We start from the raw sequence: 21,234 nt of genomic DNA, 5'->3' as shown, positions 1-21,234 counted from the left end.
CTCAAAGCGCTTATACAACCTGTTTTGCATTCACCCATGCACTCCCATTCATACAAGCACTTCCATCATTAATTAATTAAGCTAAGTGCTTTTTTTTTTAATTAACTAGCATTCACACGCATTCATACTCCGACAGAACGGTCAGAGAGCAACTTGGGGTTAAGTATCTTGCCCAAGGATACATTGGCATGTAGCCTGGAGTAGCCAGGATTCGAACCACTGACCTTCTGATCAGTAGGTGACCTGCTCTACCTACTGAGCTACAGCCACCCCAATCGCTGAATCCGATTGAGCACATCTGGGACATCATGTCTCGCTCCATCCACCAACATCACGTTGCTCCACAGACTGTCCAGGAGTTGGCGGATGCTTTTGTCCAGGTGTGGGAGGAGAGCCCTCAGGAGACCATCCTCCACCTCATCAGGAGCATGCCCAGGCATTGTAGGGAGGTCATACAGGCATGTCGAGGCCACACACAATACTGAGCCTCATTTTGACTTGTTTTAAGGACATTACATCAAAGTTGGATCAGCCTGTAGTGTGTTTTTCCACTTTAATTTTGTGTGTGACTCCAAATCCAGGCCTCCATTGGTTAGTAAATTTGATTTCCAATGATGTTTTGTGTGATTTTGTTGTCAGCACATTCAACTTTGTACAGAACAAAGTATTCAATGAGAATATTTCATTCATTCAGATCTAGGATGTTATTTGAGTGTTCCCTTTAGTTTTTTGAGCAGTGTACATGAAGATGTCACTGCTGCCAGAGACGCGAGAAGCTTAAACGCTGCTGCTTCAGGTGTGTGTGTTGATTCAAACCCCGGAAGGTGGAGACTTTTCAGTTTCTACACAGCTGCTCAGAGGAGCTGAGCTCACGTGCACACAGAAAGCCCTGTTGCAGACGGCATGCACGGCTTTCTGTGCACGAGAAACACACCGAGATCAGACTGCAGCTTCAGGCTGAACATCAGTCTCCCTCTGCTGCTCCGATTGGTGATCAATGAAGCTGATCTGCTTGCTTCTCTTGGATTGAGCTTCTTTTTATTCTGCTCTTGGGGCAGACTGAATGAGTGAACCCCAACCAGAGCAGCTTCTGATGTTTCTGAGGAGGAATGAGTGAATTCAGCCTTATGTACAAAAACTTCAATGAGAGGGGAATTTACAGGAAATACAGCATCCTTTTAACACATCCAAACCCTGCAAACACCATGTGCAGCTTTGAGATTTTGAACAGTGCAGGTGGATATCAGTGCAGCGCTCCATAAAATTTACAGCTGAACAGCTTCTCTGCAAAAGCCTCAATAAAAACATGGATCCAATGAAAAAGCTCAGAAATACCAAAACGCTGAAGTAAAATAAAGCTTTCACTGACCAGTCACGTGTTTGCCTGCAGAGCAGAAACCGATGCAGTCCTGGGATCAGCTTTGATTTAATGCAGTTGACTGAGGTTAAAAGGACAAAGCACTGATTCATTTGCACATGGCAGAAATAAAAACACGTTCAGGAGCAGCTTCAGATTCAAAAAGCAGAAAACAGGATTTTATTTCAAACGTCACACAGACACACACATTTTATCACTCAGAAAAACAAACACTTTCCTCAGTCTATAAAACTCCATCATCACCACCACGAGGTAAAAAACATTTTAAATCCAGTCTGAGGTCTGTAAATCAGTCACCATGGTAACCACACACTGTTTCCCTCCATCAGCTCAGAAGAAAAAAAAAAAAAAAATTCAGGAAGAAGCAGCAGAGGTCAGATTGATGCTGTCTGTCAACAGGACATTTGTAGTGTTTCCTCTTCATCCAGTCAGGAGGCGGAGCCACATCAGCACATGATGGTGTTTCAGCAATTAAAACTAGTCGCACAGGGACCAACCACAGGCCACCTCCTCTATCCAATCAGAAAGCAGCCATCAGGTTAAAGGTCATCTCAAACTGCATTTCTATGGAAGCTACACTTTGTTTTGTGGTTTTTAATCCAAGCGTCCTGTTCAAACAGCTGAAGGTTCGACTGATCATCTCTGAGACGCTCGCTCTCCTATACTGGAGCCAATCAGATGAAACAAGACGACCCCTGCTCCGCCTACAGGAAGAACACTGATGTGTTTTAAGTGAGGCTGTAAATTTACAAGAGAAACTCTGAAAATAATGTTTTCTTAAAAAAACAAACAAAAAAAACAAAACAGGTTTGGATCGACTGCACCGCTAAAACTAAGAGTGGAAGAAGAACTCAGACGTTTATCTGAAGAAAAGCAGCAAAACACAAAACCAAACTAAAAACACTCAGGTTGAAGTACTGCTCCCCGGACCAAAGCTCACTCTGACCTCATAACATCCTGCAGGTCTGTTGAAGAACCATCTGATGAAACAGCCGCAGGCGAACTGAAGAAAATAAAAAGATTAAAGTTCCCGCAGGACCTGAAGGTCACGTTAACGTGTCATCAGAATTACAGTCAGACTAAAACGGGCTGAAATGTTCTCTGCAGGATCATCTGATGCTCGCTCACACACTTCCTATTATTAGATCAGGAGGACTTCAGGTCCTGAGCTGCTGTGACGATATTACAGCAGAGAAACTTCCCTTCAGCACAGCAGTGAAATACCTGAGTAACTTCCTCAGACCCACTCTGATCCAAACCTGGAAACTGGAACCAAGGAAAACTTTTCTTGTAAATTTACAGCTTTAAACTTGTTTCTATGAAAATATCTGATTTGGTTAACCTCAAACGGTCACTGAAATGTCACTGACTGCAGGGGTGCACATGCCCTGAAGGACCTCGCAGTTCCTTAAATTTCTGGTACTTCAGGTGGAAACTCGACCAAATAAAACTTTTATATTTTTAGAGTCTGAGGATGATCTGTCTGATGGTGCTGGGGGGGTCAGCGCTGGCCGGTATAGGTTCTGAGCCAGGAGCTGACGGAGGCGGCAGCAGATGAGATCATCCCTCCGGTGTTGGCAGCGGGCTGAGAGACCTGTAGTGCACTCTGGGAAAGCTCCATGGACTGCAGGAGAAAAAAGGGGGAGGAAGAGAAGAAGAGGAGAGGTCAGGGGTTATAAAGCTGGATGCTGAAGCTGGTTCAGATGCTTCACACAGTGAGGTCGAGTCTAACACTTTATTTTGTGCTTTTCTCAGGCCTCTTGGTTTGACTGTGGACATCTCTGCCTTGATGAGCTCTGGAGGTCACGACACTCGCTCTGACGATCTCTAAATTTCAGCCGACCCCCCCCCCCCATTGACCCACGTCTGACTTCTTTGCTCTGCTGTTCTTCGCCGGATTTGTGCACATCGAGCGCCGCTCAGGTCTGTTTTCAGTCACCACTGAGGGGCGCTTGTCTGAGCAGGCATAATCCTGAAGGGCTCTTTGACACAGTCGGTTTAAATTTTCAAAAAACACATCTTGGTGCGTTCCATTTGCCCTGAAATTCAGAGCTGGGTGTGACATCACTCCAGAGTTGAGCGTGTTCAGTAGTCAAGTCAGAAAAACCGTACTGATTTTGCTCCTTAGCGAGGTCGAGCCTCTCACGCGTCACTAATGACACCAGGTAACAAATTTCCACTTTTGTCTTAAACTTTTTCTGTACATGTAAACAAACTAAAGATATACATTTTGACCCCAAAACTTTGCTTTATATATTGTAATTAGGGGTGGGACTTTAACGCGTTAATTTTGATTAATTAATTACGGGGAAAATGAGGAATTAAAATTCTTTTTTTTTTTGTTGCATTTTTGGCCACAGCGGCTTTTATTGACAGTAGAGAGAGACAGAAAATGGGGGAAAGATACAGGGGAAGACACGCGAACCTGTGCCGCCCGCACCGCAACGCGGTATATGTATGTGGTCGCCGGCTTCACCACTAAGCCACGCAGGCGCCCACAAATTAAAAATTTTAATGCATTTTAATCACACTTTGCACCGTCGAACGTTTCTCAGTGCACGAATTCGAGGCATACTGATTATATCAACGCACAACTTCCAAATTCAGGGGCCGCATCCTTCGAAGGACCCGGCCCACGTAAACCGGGTCCTTCACAGCCCACGAAGACCGCAGTGAGCGGCTCGCCTTCATATCAGCGTCGCCTGCCCTCACCTCTGTGTAGCTCATGTCGCCTAGCAACCATGAGAAGCACAACTGTGTAAAAGCAGCTGTTTAAACGGAGAACGAACTTTTTCTCCTTTTTGTGGTTTAATTTTAATTATTTTATTCAAAATAAGCTGTTAAAAAAAGCATAACACATTTCAACATCAAGGAATACAGCTGAGCGAATGATTCATTTCCAACTATATTAAGTGAGACATTAATGTTGAATAAAACTATCCAGTTATGATGCTTAACTTTAATTTCAGGAGTTTGCTTATCACAGGAGCACTTCCGCCCTTCGTTGGTCTGTGTAGTAGACTGGTGGGAAAATAAACAAGATTTTGAAGTTTAAGCTTATGTATATTGATTCATTCATCAACCAAACTTAAATATTTATCATGTTAAATATTTAAATGTGATTAAAATGCAACTAATTTCGATTAATTACAAAGCTCCTAATTAATTAGATACATTTTTTTTTTTTAAATCGAGTCCCACCCTTAATTGTAATACAACGCAGTTTTAAGCTTGAGATGGCCACTGCGGCACATTCCCGGACAGAGGCAGCAGCGCTCTGTGGACGGCTCGTTTACAGTCTCAAATACACGACAGCAGCACAGAGCGCGAGTTTTACTTTTTACTGCCACCGTCGGAGTTGGTGGGCTGCTCCCGATTTCAGAGTTGGAGGTCCAACGTGAGGGGCATAGCTAAAAATTCTAACTGGAAAACTCAAAAATTCTGACTTCCGACTTCAAATGGAACGCACCATCTGTCCTGATCTGTAAAATGTGTTTTTTTTTTTTTTTCCTTTTTCCTTCCCTTGAAACACCTCAAACCAACAAAACGCTGCTCACTGTAAACACTGAATGAAAGCAGACCCGGACCCAGAGGCCAGAACCGCAGGTGAGGAGCGGTCCTCCTGCTGCTGCTCAGACAGAACAACTCTTCCAACACAAAAGATCATCACAAGCTTTCTTCTTCAGGTGTTTTTACTCACAAGTACATCATCCTGTCCAGTCCAATCCAATCCAATCAGTCCATGAATCCAGTTTGGGTTTTCGGGGAGTCGCCGCACGCCGAGGCTGCCGGGTCCGTAAACAAGTGAGAGAAGATGAGCCCGGAGATTTCACAGGGTTACAGGAAGTCCGAAGCAGGATTTAAAATGAACGACATGCAGTCACGTTTCTCACCGAGCCAACGGCGCTGACCGTTTAACTCTCCCGAGAAGCAGACAACAGCCCGAAATCTATCCATCACACACACCCCTTCACCCACAGGTGCTGCTCTTTTAACTACGCATCTGTGTGTGTCTCTCGCTGTGCGTATGTGTGTGCGTGTATGTGTGTCTGCCTCCTGATTTAATGTACATCTTTATTGTATATCTATATTGAGCTGCTCCATCTTTATTATTAGGGTTTGATGATAATGCTCATTGATTAGTTTGATGGTTATTGACCTAAATCGAGCAGCAGTCTACAGTCTCGTGCTCCAGGCTTCTGTCCATGTGTAGCTTGTGTGTTGTGCATTTCCCTCCCGTGTTACAACACCACATTAGGTGTTTCTACCTGTGAGGGGATGTCACAGAACCGCGGACTGGGGACCGTCTCCCAGTCTGTTCCCAGGTCCGTCTCCTCATCAGTCACTGCCTCGTCTCCACTCTCCTCCGCCAGCCCCTCCGCCTCTGGCTCCACGAACTCCATCGACTCCTCCAGGTCGACGCACACCTCGAACGGACCCGTCCTGATGCACACAGGTAAAACACACAGACAGGCTTCAGATGAACACCTGTGCAATTTTCTCACTGACAGCTCTCTGATTGGCTGCTGGCTTAGCTAAAAACTTTAGCGATACCCCAAAATCAGCTGATCACACCTTTATTTTTATTTTTTTTACTTTTAAAGGACATTGTGACATCAAAGAGCTGAACAATCTGTCAGCGTGTTACAGCAAATGAGGACATGAAGCGCTGCTGGGAACGCCTCAGGAAAGCTAAATAAAAGCTCCTGAAGGACAACGAAACTCTGAAGAGAGGCTAACGGGACAGTTCAGGGTTTTCTTCCTAGCTCAATCCATCCTGGAGGTCACGCTCCGAACAGATGGACTGATGCTTGGAAACCTCTGAATGTGATGCCCAGTCCAAAAAGATCCGAGATTTAAACTCCGAACGGCAGAAACCAGAAACAGTGGAAAATGACAGCAAAAGGTTTCTGGTCCTTATTAAAATAAAATCACTTAAAATTACGAAGTCATTTGTGAAGAGTTGGGCCATCAGCTTTCTTTGCAGCACCTGCTGGTTGTGCCCAGATGTGGGTCGTACAGTGTCGAATCACCTGAAATCCTCATCAGCATGTATGAATATGTCTGTGACTGGATGACCATCAGAATCAGTTTAAAGGTCATCATTTCACCGCAAAAATCCTGTTTTCCTGCTTTTAGTAATAAAACAAAGTTTCCGTGATCTCAGAGCTTTAACCTGCAATCAGGTGTTAGCTGGGACATCTGACACCATCTGACCATCTACAGGAGGAGTCCAGGACTAAAGAGACTTTTCCAAGTTTAGCAGGAACTATGTGAAAAGTTTCAACACTTAGACTGACTGTGGCTGAAGTGTGCCGGAGGTCAGACTCTTCACGCGTTTACCTGCTGTTACAGGTGTGACAGTGGCCAGAATAAAAACAGGTGGCAGGACAGGTCTGTTTTTCTCACCTGCCCAGGCTGTCGTTGTCAGGGGCAACCAGAAACATGATGTTCCTCAGGGTGTGATGGAGGTGGAGCTTCTCACTGTCAACGTGCTAAACAGAGAAAAACACGATGAGAGGCAGCTCAGTCAGTCTGCTCTGTCATGTGACAGTAATTGTAAAGCATGTGGTTTTGGACTTCAAGAGAACGTGTGTGCAGTGTTTCTCTCCCCAGTCACAACAATAATCAGCTGATGAATCCATGATGACATCACTCTGTGGTTTAACCCTCATGTGTTTGTGCCGGTGCAGCCGGAGAGCTGCACGTGCGTGCATTTCTCACCTGAGAAAAGCACAGGTGGAGGACGTTGGTGTTGAGCTTGCTCAGAGCTCGGGTGAAGCGGTAGCGGCTCAGATTCTCTCCGCAGAATTCACTAAGAGGGAAAAAAACAAAACAAACAAAAAAAAAAAAAAACACAGAGCAAAGATTAAAGATGGACGACAACGCTGTGATGCTCTCAGTTAGCAAAGTCCACCTCCAGCTGAGTGACATCACATAAAACAACATCAGTGAGGGGTGGATCTGACTAAAAATTGAGGGACGCTGCACGCTGATGTCACAGCAACTTGTCAATCACACTGTTGCCCCACCCACATCTCCCCAGTTTTCTGCTCCTTCCTCCTGGTAATGGGATGAGCTTCCTGAAGGAGGATCCAGGCAAAAATATTAATTAAGCTGCAGCCAAATTGTATGGATGCCCTCCCGCCTTTTATTTTGGCTCGGACCCCTGCTGTGCCATAAATGAGTTGATTTCATTAGACCTATAATAGTGACACCCTGCAAACAAGGTGCTAATATTTATGCATTAACAGCCCGTTCAGCCTTCCTTTGTGCTCTACAATCCGCCAGGTGAGAATCACCTTCAACCACAGCGACTGATCAGAGGCAGGCGAACCGTCCTACCTGTTGCAAAGCTTCTTGGGCAGGTTGACGTCCAGAATATGAGACAGGGTGGTGATGAGCTGTGTGGTGTAGCAGAGGCCGGCGCTGATGGTGTGTGCCGGGTTAATGTGGTCCAACTCTGCAGCAACAGGAGGTCAAAGGTCACACTGAGGCCACCTTCACTTAAAACCCATTCAGTTTCCCAAATTTCCACATAAAAAGGTAAATTCTTTAAATATATATATATATATATATATATATATAAATAAAAATCTCCAACTCACACAAAAATGTTTTCACACTTGGGATTAAATTTTTTTTCTTTTGAGGGGGAAAAACAAAACAAAAAAAATTTTACTTTTTAAAATATAACATTTTTTGTTTTGTTTTTTACACTTGTGAAAAGCCAGAAAAATAAAAATGAAATTTTAATGGCATGGGGTTGACGTGTTTGGGTTGATTAGAAAAACACAATATTGTATGATATCAATAAAAAATGCAGCAAAGAAAATCAGAAATTTGTAACTAAGAAACTCAGCATATCAATACCAAGGCAAATGGCTGAGTAAGAACCAAGAAGAAGTAATGCAAAAATCATAATAAACATAAACCTGAGAATACTGTCATTGTCTGTGATTGGACTAAGTTGTCTGAAATTATCTATGGCATCAATCTAAACATCCCGGGACACATCGCTATCTTAAGGAAAACACAAACTAAATTAATCAAATTCATTATCAGCCAAAGTACTACAGCTCCACCTCCTCGCTCCTTACCTGGGCCCTGATTGGTGCTCTTTTCCTCCACCCAGCTATAGTAGGCGGAGCAGTCTCCGTTGCTGGGCAGGGCCACAGGGGGCCCCGTGATGCTGATGCTGGTCTCTCCGTTCTGGTCATCCCAGATCCAGCGCCCTGACAGGTAGGTGGTCCTCCGGGCCTCAGCCAGCTCACTCACTGTGCTTGAGGTCAGAGGGTCACACTCGGCCAGGACGTCCGCGGGGTCTCTGATGGATAAACACAGGAGCAGAGGACAGGCTGAACAACACGTTATTCATCAATCCCAGTGGGCTTCCGGAAGGATTGGCAAACCATATGTCTTGTGCTGAGAACATATTTTTCCATCCACACAAAACTACTCCAACATCTGTGTGCGGCACAGTGGGATAGTCAGACACCGAGTACGAGCAAGACAAGTATGCCCTGTGCTATCCACTGTTTTATCTGTTATGAACTGACACTAAGCAGCATGTTCAGTCTTAGGGACGAACCTAATTCACAGCTGTGAAAAGCGCATCGCTTTTCTCGTATAACACACCTTGCAGTGAAATAGCGGTGGAAAACTTTACGTCGAGATGGCAGAGCCACACCCTTCTGCCGCTTGAGTCACACGTTCCTTGGTTCCAGACCAGCTAGTTTATGGTGCTGGAACAGAACCGAGTTTTTTGGCCGAGCACCGAGTGAGTTCGCCATGGAAAAAAAAAAAACGCTGAACGGTTCGAGCACTTGGCACCGGAACCGTGTGAGTGAAAAAGGGGCATCAATTAGCTGGTTTAGCTAACCCTAATACCCAGTCACACCATCAGGGTTAAAAAACACGTGTCATCACCTGTGTGTGTGTGTATATTAACCCTTTCTGCTTCAGGCTGTGAGCAGCTAGCTCACATTTCACTCATGTTCTACACAGACATGCCGCCTGCCACGATCAGAGGAACAGCTGATCTATAATCTACACATTCATAACTTCAGTCAAATCCATGAACCTGTGCGGAGTTTTTGAACAAACTCAACGGGACTTTGGGACAATTTCGATAAAGATAATCAAACCCAAATGGCTCATCGTGCTCATCTCTAACCTCCTGCGGGGCCCTACCTGCTGCCTTGTTTTTCCTCCTGCATGGGGAAGATGTGGTTGGTAAGCTCTCGGATGTGCTCCCTCCTCAATGTTGCGAGTTGGCTCAGTCGGCTCTGCAGGTCTCGGCCGCGCTTCTCCATCAGCTCCCCAAGACGCCGGTTGTGGCGCTCGATCTTGTCCCGTTTTTCACTGTGGCGTATGGCCCGGCGCTGCAGCCGCTGGACATCCTCCTGACATCTGGACAGGCGCTCATTATCTGCAATGGGAGGAGGAACGGGTCATGTGACAGAATCGGGACCAGCTGATGAACGTGCGTGCACAGAGACTCACCACTCTTTGCCTCCTCGCCGCCCCAGGCGACCGCTTCCTTCAGCTGCTCGACCTTCATCTTACACGACATGATCTTCCATTTCTGAGATACAGAAACATCTTTATACTTTATTCTTAAATCAGTTTGTATATAAAGATTTGATTTTCAAAATTAAATATTCAGATTATCTTATCATTCCCAAGCATATAAATTACATTAAAAATTTTTTTTTAGTTTTCATATTGTTTACCTGTATTTTTAATTAAAACAAAAACATTTGAATTTATTTTAGAATATCAAATTTTGTTCATTTTTCTAGGTTTTTAAATGTGATTTTTTTTAATTTACATTTTTATTTAAATAATTTAAACAGAATTTTTTTGAATATATTTGAGTAAAACATCACTTTAAAACTTTCAATCGTGCAATTTTTTAAAAGCTGGTTTTTGTGTCACTCAGGTGCAGCCCCTCAGGTGATGTAGGAGCAGATCAGGGATGCAGGTCTGAAAGCTGCGAGTTATGTTTCTGCTTTCATTGCTGCTGTTGCTGTTCACCTGACACGGTGTCAGAGGATGGGAGGAGATACAGCGCCAAGGTGAGCTTGCTGCACACACAGCTAAAGGCGACATTACGGAGCAGAGGATCGATAAGATGAAGGTGAATGCAGCATTTGTGGAGGTGAATGCTCACCTTTGCAGCCCCAAAAGAAGCTGGACAATCCCAGCTGTGAACTCACCATCTCATCAGCCAGCAGCTTCCTGTTAAGGGCCCGCAGGACGCTGAGAGGACAGAACACACCACAGGTTACCTCTGGCAGCTGCTGTTATCTAAAAACACACCAACACCTGCACAGGTGACGTCCCAAACAGCTTTATCTGTCCTCCAACTGTTACATCACTGCAGCTGTTTGAAACTCCTGCTTTACAAGTGTCATACGTGACATCAGTAGATTCTACCTGTGTTGGAGCTCCTCTTTCTCCTCCTTCAGCTTCTTCAGGCGTTCCAGCTTCTCAGCATACCTGCAGAGAAGAATTCACCTGCAATGAGTAAGTCCTCACACCTCCACTACTGACAGCCTGAGTGAGCCCACTGGCAGCGATTACGCTCTGTACACCTGTGGTACCTGACACAGGTGAGAACCCTTCAGGAGCTGGGTGGTCCCATGCAGTCACCCCATTGACCCCAGTCAGTATGACATTGAAACTATGACGTAATTCTGGTCCTCACTGTAATACAGCAGCTAGCCACCAGGCTACCAAAGTCAGAGTAGCTCAACACTCGCTAACCTTAGACAAAGATGAGGTAACAGAGGCTAACGAACCCGACCTAACGGGCCAGCTAAGGCTAAAACCAGCTGTACTGAGCTAACGGGAGAGCAGGTTATCATGAGCTGAGCTAACAGGCTAATAAAGCTGGGCTAAAGGGATAGCAGGTTATCATGAGCTGAGCTAAGAGAATAATAAAGCTGGGCTAAAGGGATAGCAGGTTATCATGAGCTGAGCTAAGAGAATAATAAAGCTGGGCTAAAGGGATAGCAGGTTATCTTGTGTTGAGCTAAGAAGAGGCTAACACAGCGCTAGCTGCGAAGGGGCCGCATTGCTGGTTATTGTTCTGAGGCTGAGTCGAATCTGAAGCTGTTCAATAAAACAAATGATTAATTTTGTTTTTCTGCGGCAGAGAAAATAAAAGGAGAAGCGTTTATGATCGTCAGGGATAAAGCTGGAACACCGAATCAGCGGTATTTCAGCAAACCAGAAGTCGGTTTCGGTTCTCACGCCGACTCCGAACTGCAGCGGCTGCTCCCGTTTTATAATAATAAACTGCGTGTCGGTGAAGCTCGGCAGCGGGAGGCACTCAGTCCCGCACACCGACACTTACCTTTCTGTGTTCCTCCCGTCGAAGTACACGAAGTCTCCGGCCTGAACGCACCGAGCGCAGGTGAGTCTGCGGCGGGAGGTACTGCACAGTGGGCATCGCTCCACGGCCACGTACAGCCCCTCCGCGTCGTCCACGGACTCCAACATGAGACAGCCCGGCGCGGAATGGGCCGGGTGCGGGTGGTGCGGACGAAGCGGCGGCCTAGCCGCGGACAGAGAGCCCGAGGCCGAAGCAGTTCGGTCCGTGCCGAGTGCGGGGAGTCCTGCTGAGGACGCCATGCTAAGCTGCTGCTAACGGCGTCACTGTGGAGGCGCTGCCGCAGGACTGTGCGCTCTCTACGGCTCCGGGCAGGCCGACCAACTGCTACTTTCTCATGTTTTAAAGCGGATACACACTCAGTTGTTTGTATTCCGAGGAGACTGAGTCCACCACTTCCTGTTTCCTCTCTCAGCGTGACGGGTTTGTTTATCCAATGACATCATATGTAGGCGGAGTCACCATAAAAACGTGGCAGGTTCATTAAAAAACTAATATTTGTACCGACTCAGGCCAATTTGGGAGAGGACCAGGTTCACACCGCGTGGCCGTGGAAAATTCAGAAGTGTCAAATTATTGGTGTTTCTGCAGGATCAGATGAACTGAAGCATCTTCAGGTTAGAGACAATGGACCCAGCATGCGCTGGAAGAGGCAAAGGTGGCCGAATTTTCCCAAGTATCAAACCTGAGCCAGCAAGACTGGATTAACAGATGTTCTTCATTCATTCATTTCTGTTATAATGATCTCAGTTGAATAATGTAACCCAGATTAGACACGTCTGCGTGTGGGGAGGTTCAGTTCAGATTTGGTTTGATGAAAATTTGAATGAAAAAAAAAATGTTTTTTGCTTTCAGAATAAAAGTTTTTTTCAGGTTTGCATAGTTAAATATTTGATTTGGGATTTCAAGCTACACCTGCTTCTTTTATGCTCTCAGCAACTAAATTTGTAATTTTTTCTTAACTCTTCCTGTTTATCCAATCCCAGCTTGATCATCTGTGTTTACTGGTTTGGCCCCAGTTTGGTCTGAAGGGGTCAAAGTTGGTTTTCAAAGACAGACCACGTTCTGCTTCTTAAAAATAGTTTCAAAAGCTGATGTCGCCACATTTATTGCCAGTCATCCATATTCACTCAGTGTTTTCCATATGGCTTTTCCAAGAAATCAGCTGATATTTCATGTGGAAACAGTCCTGTATGATTCAGAAGAAAAAACTGAGGTTACACCACAGCTTCTCTAACTTAGAAAACATATTTATTTCTTCATGAACAATTGAACACAGACTGTAAAACAAATCCCAAACAATAACTCTCCAGTGCGACTCAAATGAAACTGAATTTCCCCAAAATTTTAAACCAGACAGGAACAAACAGGAAGTGCTCAGAGTCCTCACTGCTTCCTGAAGCCTTTCAGGATTGGATAAATATTCTCAAATGCTTCGTAGATCTCAGCTCGCTCTTTAGCTCCTGCAAGCCAACACACAACTGAATGATTAGCACAGCTTTTAAAATCAGAGATCCACTTTTTGTATTCCAGGTTTTGGTTCAATAACAAAAACAAGCCACAGATTTCTCAACTCTCACAGTTTCAGTTTTTTGGTATTTCTAAGATTTGTGTATATGAAAAAAACCCTCATATTTCATAACATCTGAGTTCTGTCATTTCACTGTTATGTTAACTGTATTTCACGAAGAAAGGTTTTAATTATAAAGGCTATGTTTCATGATAATTTTTTTGTTTATGAAAACACTGCAATCCTCTTTGTAGTTGAGCGTTGAAAGCGTGTCGGATCATGTGATTACCCGTCAGAACCACCTTCCCAGACACAAAGATGAGCAGGACAATTCGAGGTTTCACCATCCGGTAGATCAGGCCCGGAAACAACTCCGGCTCATAACTGTGGAGGGCACGCTCGCACTGTCAGTCTGTCTGACGAATATGTTTAAATAACATTTTCTGTTTCAGCAGCATCACATGCAAACAGTGCTCTGCAAAGGTGTCACTCACTGGTTTCAGGTGAAGTTTGTACCTGCTGAACTGCTGGTGGGTCAGAACCAGTCCTTCCAGTCTGATGGGGAAGCACACATCACAGCTGGCCACCATATTCTGGATCTTAAACTCCAGGAAGCGAGCCGGGAAGCCGAGTTTTTGCACCACCCGGGCATATTTTCGGGCTGCCAGCCGCGACTGCTCCTCACTGCACATGCTCAGACACACACGACAGAGACTGAAGATTAACACACAGCATGCTGGTCGCACCTGAGCCAGGTAAACAAATGTACTGACCTCTTGGCTCCTGTACACACCATCTTCCCTGAGCTGAAGATCAGAGCTGTTGTTCGCGGCTCACGGATCCTCATGATGACCGCTGCAAAGCGCTGAAATGACAAGAGAGCGATGACTGCCGCTGTTCAATGAGAGATTTCAAAATAAAGCAGAGTGATCTCAGTACCTTTGGGTTGTACTCGGCATTTCTCGCCTGCAGAGCGATGAACTTCAGATCCAGAGGACAGCCCAGGTTCACAGTGGAGACGATGTTCCTGCTCAGGAAGCACAGCAGGAGGTACAGGTTAAACCATTTCCTCAGTTTGTGTGAAACCTGTTAGTTACGTCTGCTGCTGGTTTGGACGCCTGCGAGCAAAATGAGTTTAAAGATACTTCTTGGTCTCATCACCATCGGAGGGCAGCGTTTCACCAGTGACTGCTGCTCCTCCAGCTCCTCGGTGAACATAAAGTCACAGCAGGTGTTTCTTCACATCCTGCTGATCACTGTAGTGAAATTTACAGCTGGGACCTTTAACTTCAGTAACTTTCACAGTCATTTTCCCTCCCAGTTCTCATCTGACCAGGTGTGGATTAATGACATCACAGCATCACCTGTCAAATCTGGATTACGTTATTCCAGAGCGCATAACTTATTTTCAAAGCAACCTTTTCAAACATTACATAAAAAACGGGTCAAACGTTAGTTATTTGGCACCAATTTATTCTAAGGAAGCTATATTTCAATTAAAAAACAAAAAAAAAAATTTTTTCTTTAAACACAGGGAACCTGTACAGGTGACCTGCTCATTTCTCCTCAGATCATCTCCTGTCTGAAAGGTGCATAAGCTCTACCCCCACCCTTCCACGGGCCAGCTTTCTTCTCACTGGTTGTGTTGTGGAAGCCTGCTGAGAGGCAGGAATTATTGGAGTCTTCATACAGTAACAGTACAGCAGATGCAGTATCAGATGAAGTACAGATCCTGTGTTGCTGCACTCAGTATTAACTTACTGTAACTGCGGGATGATTCCTGACCTCTCTGTCACAGGGGTCATGGGGGTCATAGGGGTCATGGGAGTCATGGGATAGAAGGGGGAGGACCCGGTCCCCGGCCCTGATGTGGATGCCTCCTGCTGGGCCTCGGTGGCTGTGAATTCCTGGGAGTTGTAGTCCACACTGACGCCGCTGTCCAGAGACACGTCCAGAGCTGCAGACATGTCGTACAGGTGAGACACTGATGTCACTGGCTGCTAGGTTTGTGCACGCTCACTATCTACCGATATTATACCTGAATTGCCGTGACTCGGTTCATCCTGTGTACTGAGCTCATCGGGGAGGAAGCTGAGGTCCAGCTCGTCCCCGGCTTCACCGCTCGCTCCAGATTTCACTGACAAAAAGGAAGAGTCCTGAACGGATGAGGTGGGGGCTTGCACCTGGTGGGCGGGGCTTTGAAGACCAAGCTCCTCCCCCAACATAAAACTGGAGTCCTGCTGGAACTGAGTGAATACAATTTGATTCTGCATTTTCATTTCTCTGTAATCTCACCTCTCCTGAAACTCCCCTGAGGTCAGTCACTGTCTGCAGGTTCAAGACTAACACATTCAGAGTTTTCACAGACAAAGGCTGCAGCATGATCCAATGATCCAACATCCAAAACCAGAGACCACAAACAGCTCTCATATTTGTTGCAGTGGCGCTTAACTGATAATCATCCAGTATACGAAAACCTCAGTTAGAGGGAGCAAAGCTGTGCCTTTCATACTTATCTACATTTCACTGCTGCTTTACTTCATGTTTCATGGTTTTACAGCTGCACAGGTACAGTGACTCAGCTGAAATCAGCAGGCTTCACTGCATGGTTTCTGTTTTCATGAACAGACATCAGTCTGGTTTCTGTGGCAGAAAAATGCTGCTGAGACTTAAGGTTTGGTGTTTTTTTTGTCTCTGTGTCCATCAGAGGATTAACGGATGCCTCAGACTCACCTAAACCTGCTGCAATAAATGGTTTCACACTTACATTGGCAATGGAGTCTTCAAAGTAACGCTCCAACGCAGACTCATCCATGACACCACAACCATCTGACCTGATCTGGGAAACCGATCAACAGCTTGATCCAGTTCTGATCCATGACCCGACTCAAGCACAGAGCGGCACAGCTGCATCCAATCAGACACTCAGAGGTTCCTCAGGTGGACTCACCTGCTGGCAGCTTCCTGTTGCTGCTATGAGGCTGTTCAGGCTCAAATTTGGTTTCAGAAAAGCCCAGAAGGCCAGAGTCTGAGTCTGGCTGTTTGGTCTGATGTTAGAGAGATAAACTGGCTCCTCTCTGAGTCTAAAAATGGATCATAAATCCTGGAGGAATTAAATGAATCACAGGCTGCTCCTCGATCTGTCTGGAACACCTGCGGTAAGGCCCTCTGTGTCTATAAAGTTTCAGATTTAATGATATTCAGTTCACATGCAGGAAGAGAGCCTCAGTCTGAGTCACAGGCATTTTTTTTAATCGATTAATCATTATCAGCAGCTTTTTTTCGGTCTCTGGATCAATACCTGTCTCTGTCCTGATGCAGTTTTTCCTCCCTCCTGCAGGAGGAAACCTGCTCAGCTCAAATGGCACAGGCACCCTCTGAGCTCTGCGCATGCGCACCGGATGTAAACAAAGCAGCATGGCCGCACGCCGTTTGTAAGGAAGCGATCAGCGGTATTGATACCAGTATTATCGATAGCTTCGGTTACTGTGGCTGCAGAGGGGAGAAGCTGATCAGTTGATCAGCCAATAAATCAATCGATCGATCAATGAACTGCGTGATGGAGACTGTGAGGAAACGAGTGGCCGAGTTTTCACAGGAGGCTCACGGTGAGGTTCACAACACTGATCAGAGTATTGATCTGTGACCAGTCCTGTTGGTCGACAGTTTGATGTTGTTCTATTTGAATGAAAGTGCACCTGACACACCTGCTCCGTGCGTGCGTGCGTGTATGTGTGTCACTAAAACCACAGACTGTACGTTAAAGATGGACGTGGCCCGAGGTTTCGGGAACCGGACACTTTAACAGCAGCCTGTTAATGACTAACCGGTGCTGTGGAGGGATCATCTCAGACAGTCTCTGGCCAACTTCTTCCTGTCACATGATGGCGTGTGTCTCTGCCCACCAGGGACCCTGAACATGACCTGTAGTTGAGAATGATGTCACAGTGAATGTTCAGGGACCCTGAACATGACCTGTAGTTGAGAATGATGTCACAGTGAAGCACCTGGAGAACGTTCACACTGATCCTGCAGCTGAGAGCCTGGATCGTTTTCAGCTCCCAGCGTCAGCCAGGAAGGTCTGGATGGTGTGCAGGGACCTTTACCTGCACAGTAACTGGGTGATGTGAGGTGCGAGGGGGTGGGACTTCCTGTTGTTGGGCAGACATTGAAGGAGCGGGTAAAGCGTGTTTTCCTCTGTGGTTTCATCTCGGCTGTGGTGATCTTTTCTTTCTTTACTGGTCACAGTTTAAATCAAACTAGTCTGCCTGCGGCTGGTGAACCAATAAAGAAACTTGGCTTCTACCCACCTGGAGTGCAAGTGTGGGCGGGGCTTCAGAGTTCTCCAGAGCATAGTCATATGGTTTTAAAGAGGAAACAACAAGGGAGCTGAAAGAAACTGAAAGCAAAATGAATGATTAATGCTGAAGTCAGTGCCCCGCCCAGCTCTCTGATTATTCATTACCTTTCAGATCTCTACCTGAACCAATCAGTGCCCTACCTGGATGGACCACCTGACCCACTGCAGTTCTACCGTGACTGGATTGCTCCAAACAAGCCCTGCATCCTCCGCAATGCCTTCAGCCATTGGCCAGCTCTGACAAAGTGGACCCCTGACTACCTGAGGTAAGGAAACCACAGCCACCGACTCACCCACACCTGGGCTGCATTCAGCCCTAGATAACTGTTATTTAATTGGCACAGCGTGAGATGAACCTTTGGTTACCCAATCACTGCTCTCTGGTCTTTTTTTTTAAATATGGCAAAGTTTAAATATGACACTACTGATTGGTTGATGCTTCTGTCATGCCCATCAAACAGCTGCAAACATGCCTGAGGCACCTCACTATTCTCCTCAGGTGTAGATCTCACAGTCTCCTCTCTGCAGGGAGAAGGTGGGGTCAAAGGTCATTAGCGTGGCGGTGACTCCAAACGGCTACGCTGATGCTGTAAACGGGGCTCGATTCGTGATGCCTGAAGAGCGACAGATGAGCTTCTCCTCTGTGCTTGACATCATCGAGGGGAAGGTGAGACTCCTCGCCATGTCTGAATGCCCTGTGTGAATGCTGCCATGTTGATAAAGTTTTCATGATTCAATGTGCAGGTGGACAAAGGGGGTGGAGTCTTTTACATCCAGAAGCAGTGTTCCAACCTGCTGCAGGAGTTGCCTGAGCTCACTGCCGACCTGGAGCCGCAGATTCCCTGGATGAGCACGGCGCTCGGTGAGCTTTTAAAGCATGTCGACCAATCGGTGTCTCTCACAGTCACCAGGTAACCAAACGTGACTGACTGCATGTGTTTGGACTGTGGGAGGAGGCCAGGGAACCCACACCTGCACACTCCACACGGAAAGGCCAGATGGTGGATTCAAACCCAGGACCTTCGTGCTGTAGTACTAACCACTGTACCACCTTGCCACCCCAATTACTAATTTTAGATGCACTTATACGCACAGCTGGGTAACTTCTTTGTGTATTTTATAAATTCCAGCATTAAGCAGTCAGATGACGTGCAGCATCTAATAATGAAGCACCGTGTTAATGTTTACTGCAGAAAGATGCAGACAGGTGAATGTGGTCACCTGCAGCAGCAGCAGCAGGTACATACAGATCTGGTCTGGGTGGGGTTTGGTTTGGGAGGCTTGGTGGGGTGTTGTGCCAAAGAATCATTGGCTGTATTTAAACTGCTGTGACTTTGAATATGACACGTGTCAAACATCTGTCATTCATGACGTCAGTCACAGGGCGGAAGCTGCAGCTGAGTTTATTCTTCATTTATCGTTAAAAACTGGCACTGACATTAAAGCTGACATCACAGCAGACATCACAGTTCTATGAAGATATCTGAATGGCCACAAAGGTCTGATTATAGTTACAATGACACCTGCAAAATAGGTAAATTCTTCATGTCATATCTAAGCCCTTCATAAATCCTGTGGATTGCAGTTTGTTTATTCATATCAGCAAAGATTTTGCACATCAAAACACAAACACTGGAAATCTCTTCTGGGCACAGCAGGGGGGCGGCTTCGGAGTGTTGTGACGGTTTCGGGGGAGGCGGTGCAGCGGAGAAGTTAATAAAGTTTTCTTCTGCACTCGAGCAGCTGTTTTTTTTTTTTTTTTTTTTTTTTTTTTGTCAGTGAGGGATCTTCACAAGTGCAGTTAAAGTGGCCTGTGTTTCCTGCTACAGCATGAGTCGAGCCTCTCTGGATAAACTGCCCTCCACATTTGTCCTCTGGCTCCGGCCGCACTGTCTCTGTGACCCACAGTTTGTGAACGAGCTGATTTTTACCTTCACCTTTGTTTTCTCCTTTCAGGAAAGTTCCCGGATGCAGTGAATTTTTGGCTCGGAGAGGAGAATGCCATCACCTCCAGTGGGTCCATCTCTCTCTCTCACGCTCTCTCTCTCACACACACACACACACACACACACACACACACACACACACACACACACACACACACACACATTTTGATGTGTTGATGTGTGCTTGTGTTTCAGTGCACAAAGATCACTATGAGAATCTTTACTGCGTTGTCTCTGGAGAGAAACACTTCATCCTCCTGCCACCCACAGACCGCCCTTTTGTCCCCTATGGTAATCGTGGCAACCACCAGGTATCCTCTGCAGCGGTAACCATTTACCCATTGTAACCATGGTAACTGTCTGCAGGTCTGTATGGGCAGGCTGTTTACCATCAGCGGGACGACGGCGAGTTCGAGGTTTTCGATCAGAATGATTCAGAGAGGGTGCGTTCAGGTGTCTGTAAATCTCAGTGCTTCATTTAACGCCGCAGGCGTCCATGACCCACCTACCCCCTACCCCTCCCAGGTCCCGTGGATTCCTCTGGACCCGGACCTGGAGCGGTACCCACAGTACCGGCAGGCACAGCCACTCCACTGCAGCGTGAAGGCTGGAGAGATGCTGTACCTTCCATCGCTGTGGTTCCACCACGTTCGGCAGTCGCACGGTTGCATCGCAGGTACCTGAACGCACCATTTACATATGGACACCTGAAGGCGTAGGAGTGTCAGAGCGTATTAAGACTAAAGCGCAGCAATGACTGCAAACTAGCCTCATGGAAATGAGGTGTAAAGCCTTCCTCTGTATCTCATTTATATCATTTTCAGAGTGCTTCAGTTGTGCAGTTGTGTGTGAATTGATCAGATGATGAATGAGCACATCTTTCTTTTTTTTTTTGCCTCCTCTGCAGTGAACTTCTGGTACGACATGGAGTACGACATCAAGTACAACTACTTCCAGCTGCTGGAGGCGCTGTGTGAGGTCACAGGGTCCACGTGATGTCACAGCAGCAGTACATCACGAAACCAGTGAAAAGTTTTGTTTTGGTGGTGCTTACAGGTGTAACTAGACCTCAAATAAAGGTTTTCAGAGTTGATGGGGACATCACACCTGGTGGACAGGTGAGGATACAAAAGATGCTCACCTTCATTCTTCAGCCCAGCTTTAGGAAGCCACTCCCACTTATTCACTTCAATGACAATAAACTATGTTTTCAGTGACAGTTCAAACAGAACAAGTGTTTCCTGAGCCCATCGATTGGATCAATTCTGTTTCCTGTTAATTGTTTGGATGCAAACGAGCTGCAGTTCAGCCAGATAAATAAAATTAAATTCAGACATTTTCTGGGAATTTTAACCTTTAATTTCCTCCTGTTTCTTTACTGGTACATGTGGGAGGAACAGATGGAAGCAGACTTCACCTCTTCAGAGTTCACCTCTAGTGAACTCATTTCTGTATTTAGTGTTATGCACACATGGGTACATTTGTGAGATTCTGGAAGTTTTGAGCCTCTCTGTGGTGTTTTAAATCACCCAAAATAATCATGATGAAAAAAGTTTAATTTAAAAATAATAGCAAGAAGCCTAATTACCACCATAATTATGGTCCTCACCCCCCCTCCCCCCCAAAAAAAACAAAACAAAA

The 21,234-nt window shown here is 46.0% G+C and overlaps 3 protein-coding genes across 6 annotated transcripts; 1 reads left to right on the top strand and 2 right to left on the bottom strand.

Moving 5' to 3' along the window:
* Positions 1-1,514: 1,514 nt before the first annotated feature.
* Positions 1,515-12,208, bottom strand: atg14 (autophagy related 14). Of its 3 annotated transcripts, XM_030718502.1 has the most exons (12): positions 11,742-12,207; positions 10,820-10,882; positions 10,600-10,642; positions 9,884-9,965; positions 9,572-9,809; positions 8,479-8,705; positions 7,724-7,841; positions 7,103-7,193; positions 6,788-6,873; positions 5,647-5,821; positions 5,079-5,163; positions 2,870-3,002 (listed from the first exon to the last, which is right to left on the bottom strand). In XM_030718502.1, the coding sequence occupies exons 1-11, from the start codon at positions 12,017-12,019 to the stop codon at positions 5,086-5,088; spliced, it is 1,479 nt and encodes a 492-aa protein (XP_030574362.1). In that variant the 5' UTR covers positions 12,020-12,207; the 3' UTR covers positions 2,870-3,002; positions 5,079-5,085. The 3 variants fall into 3 exon arrangements, with proteins under 3 accessions (XP_030574363.1, XP_030574361.1, XP_030574362.1); XM_030718501.1 differs by lacking the exon at positions 5,079-5,163 and having other exon boundaries at positions 1,516-3,002; XM_030718503.1 differs by lacking the exons at positions 5,079-5,163; positions 9,884-9,965; positions 10,600-10,642 and having other exon boundaries at positions 1,515-3,002; positions 9,572-9,698; positions 10,854-10,882; positions 11,742-12,208.
* jmjd7 (jumonji domain containing 7) lies at positions 10,848-20,902 on the top strand. 2 transcript variants are annotated; one of them, XM_030718506.1, is made up of 10 exons: positions 16,341-16,445; positions 16,628-16,895; positions 17,760-17,913; positions 18,176-18,314; positions 18,392-18,509; positions 19,604-19,660; positions 19,789-19,884; positions 19,960-20,036; positions 20,119-20,269; positions 20,501-20,902. In XM_030718506.1, exons 2-10 carry the CDS (start codon positions 16,835-16,837, stop codon positions 20,587-20,589), a joined length of 942 nt encoding a protein of 313 aa, XP_030574366.1. In that variant the 5' UTR covers positions 16,341-16,445; positions 16,628-16,834; the 3' UTR covers positions 20,590-20,902. The 2 variants fall into 2 exon arrangements, with proteins under 2 accessions (XP_030574367.1, XP_030574366.1); XM_030718507.1 differs by lacking the exons at positions 16,341-16,445; positions 16,628-16,895 and adding an exon at positions 10,848-10,909.
* Positions 13,082-16,117, bottom strand: tbpl2 (TATA box binding protein like 2). The gene is made up of 8 exons (XM_030718505.1): positions 16,055-16,117; positions 15,326-15,524; positions 15,049-15,244; positions 14,227-14,317; positions 14,061-14,152; positions 13,804-14,001; positions 13,577-13,671; positions 13,082-13,240 (listed from the first exon to the last, which is right to left on the bottom strand). The coding sequence occupies exons 1-8, from the start codon at positions 16,100-16,102 to the stop codon at positions 13,164-13,166; spliced, it is 996 nt and encodes a 331-aa protein (XP_030574365.1). The 5' UTR covers positions 16,103-16,117; the 3' UTR covers positions 13,082-13,163.
* Positions 20,903-21,234: the final 332 nt, after the last annotated feature.

This window comes from Archocentrus centrarchus, chromosome 22 (assembly GCF_007364275.1).
Source record: "Archocentrus centrarchus isolate MPI-CPG fArcCen1 chromosome 22, fArcCen1, whole genome shotgun sequence".
NCBI classification, from domain to species: domain Eukaryota; kingdom Metazoa; phylum Chordata; class Actinopteri; order Cichliformes; family Cichlidae; genus Archocentrus; species Archocentrus centrarchus.
Note: the sequence above shows the minus strand (reverse complement) of the source record. Positions and strands in the feature narration are given on the sequence as shown.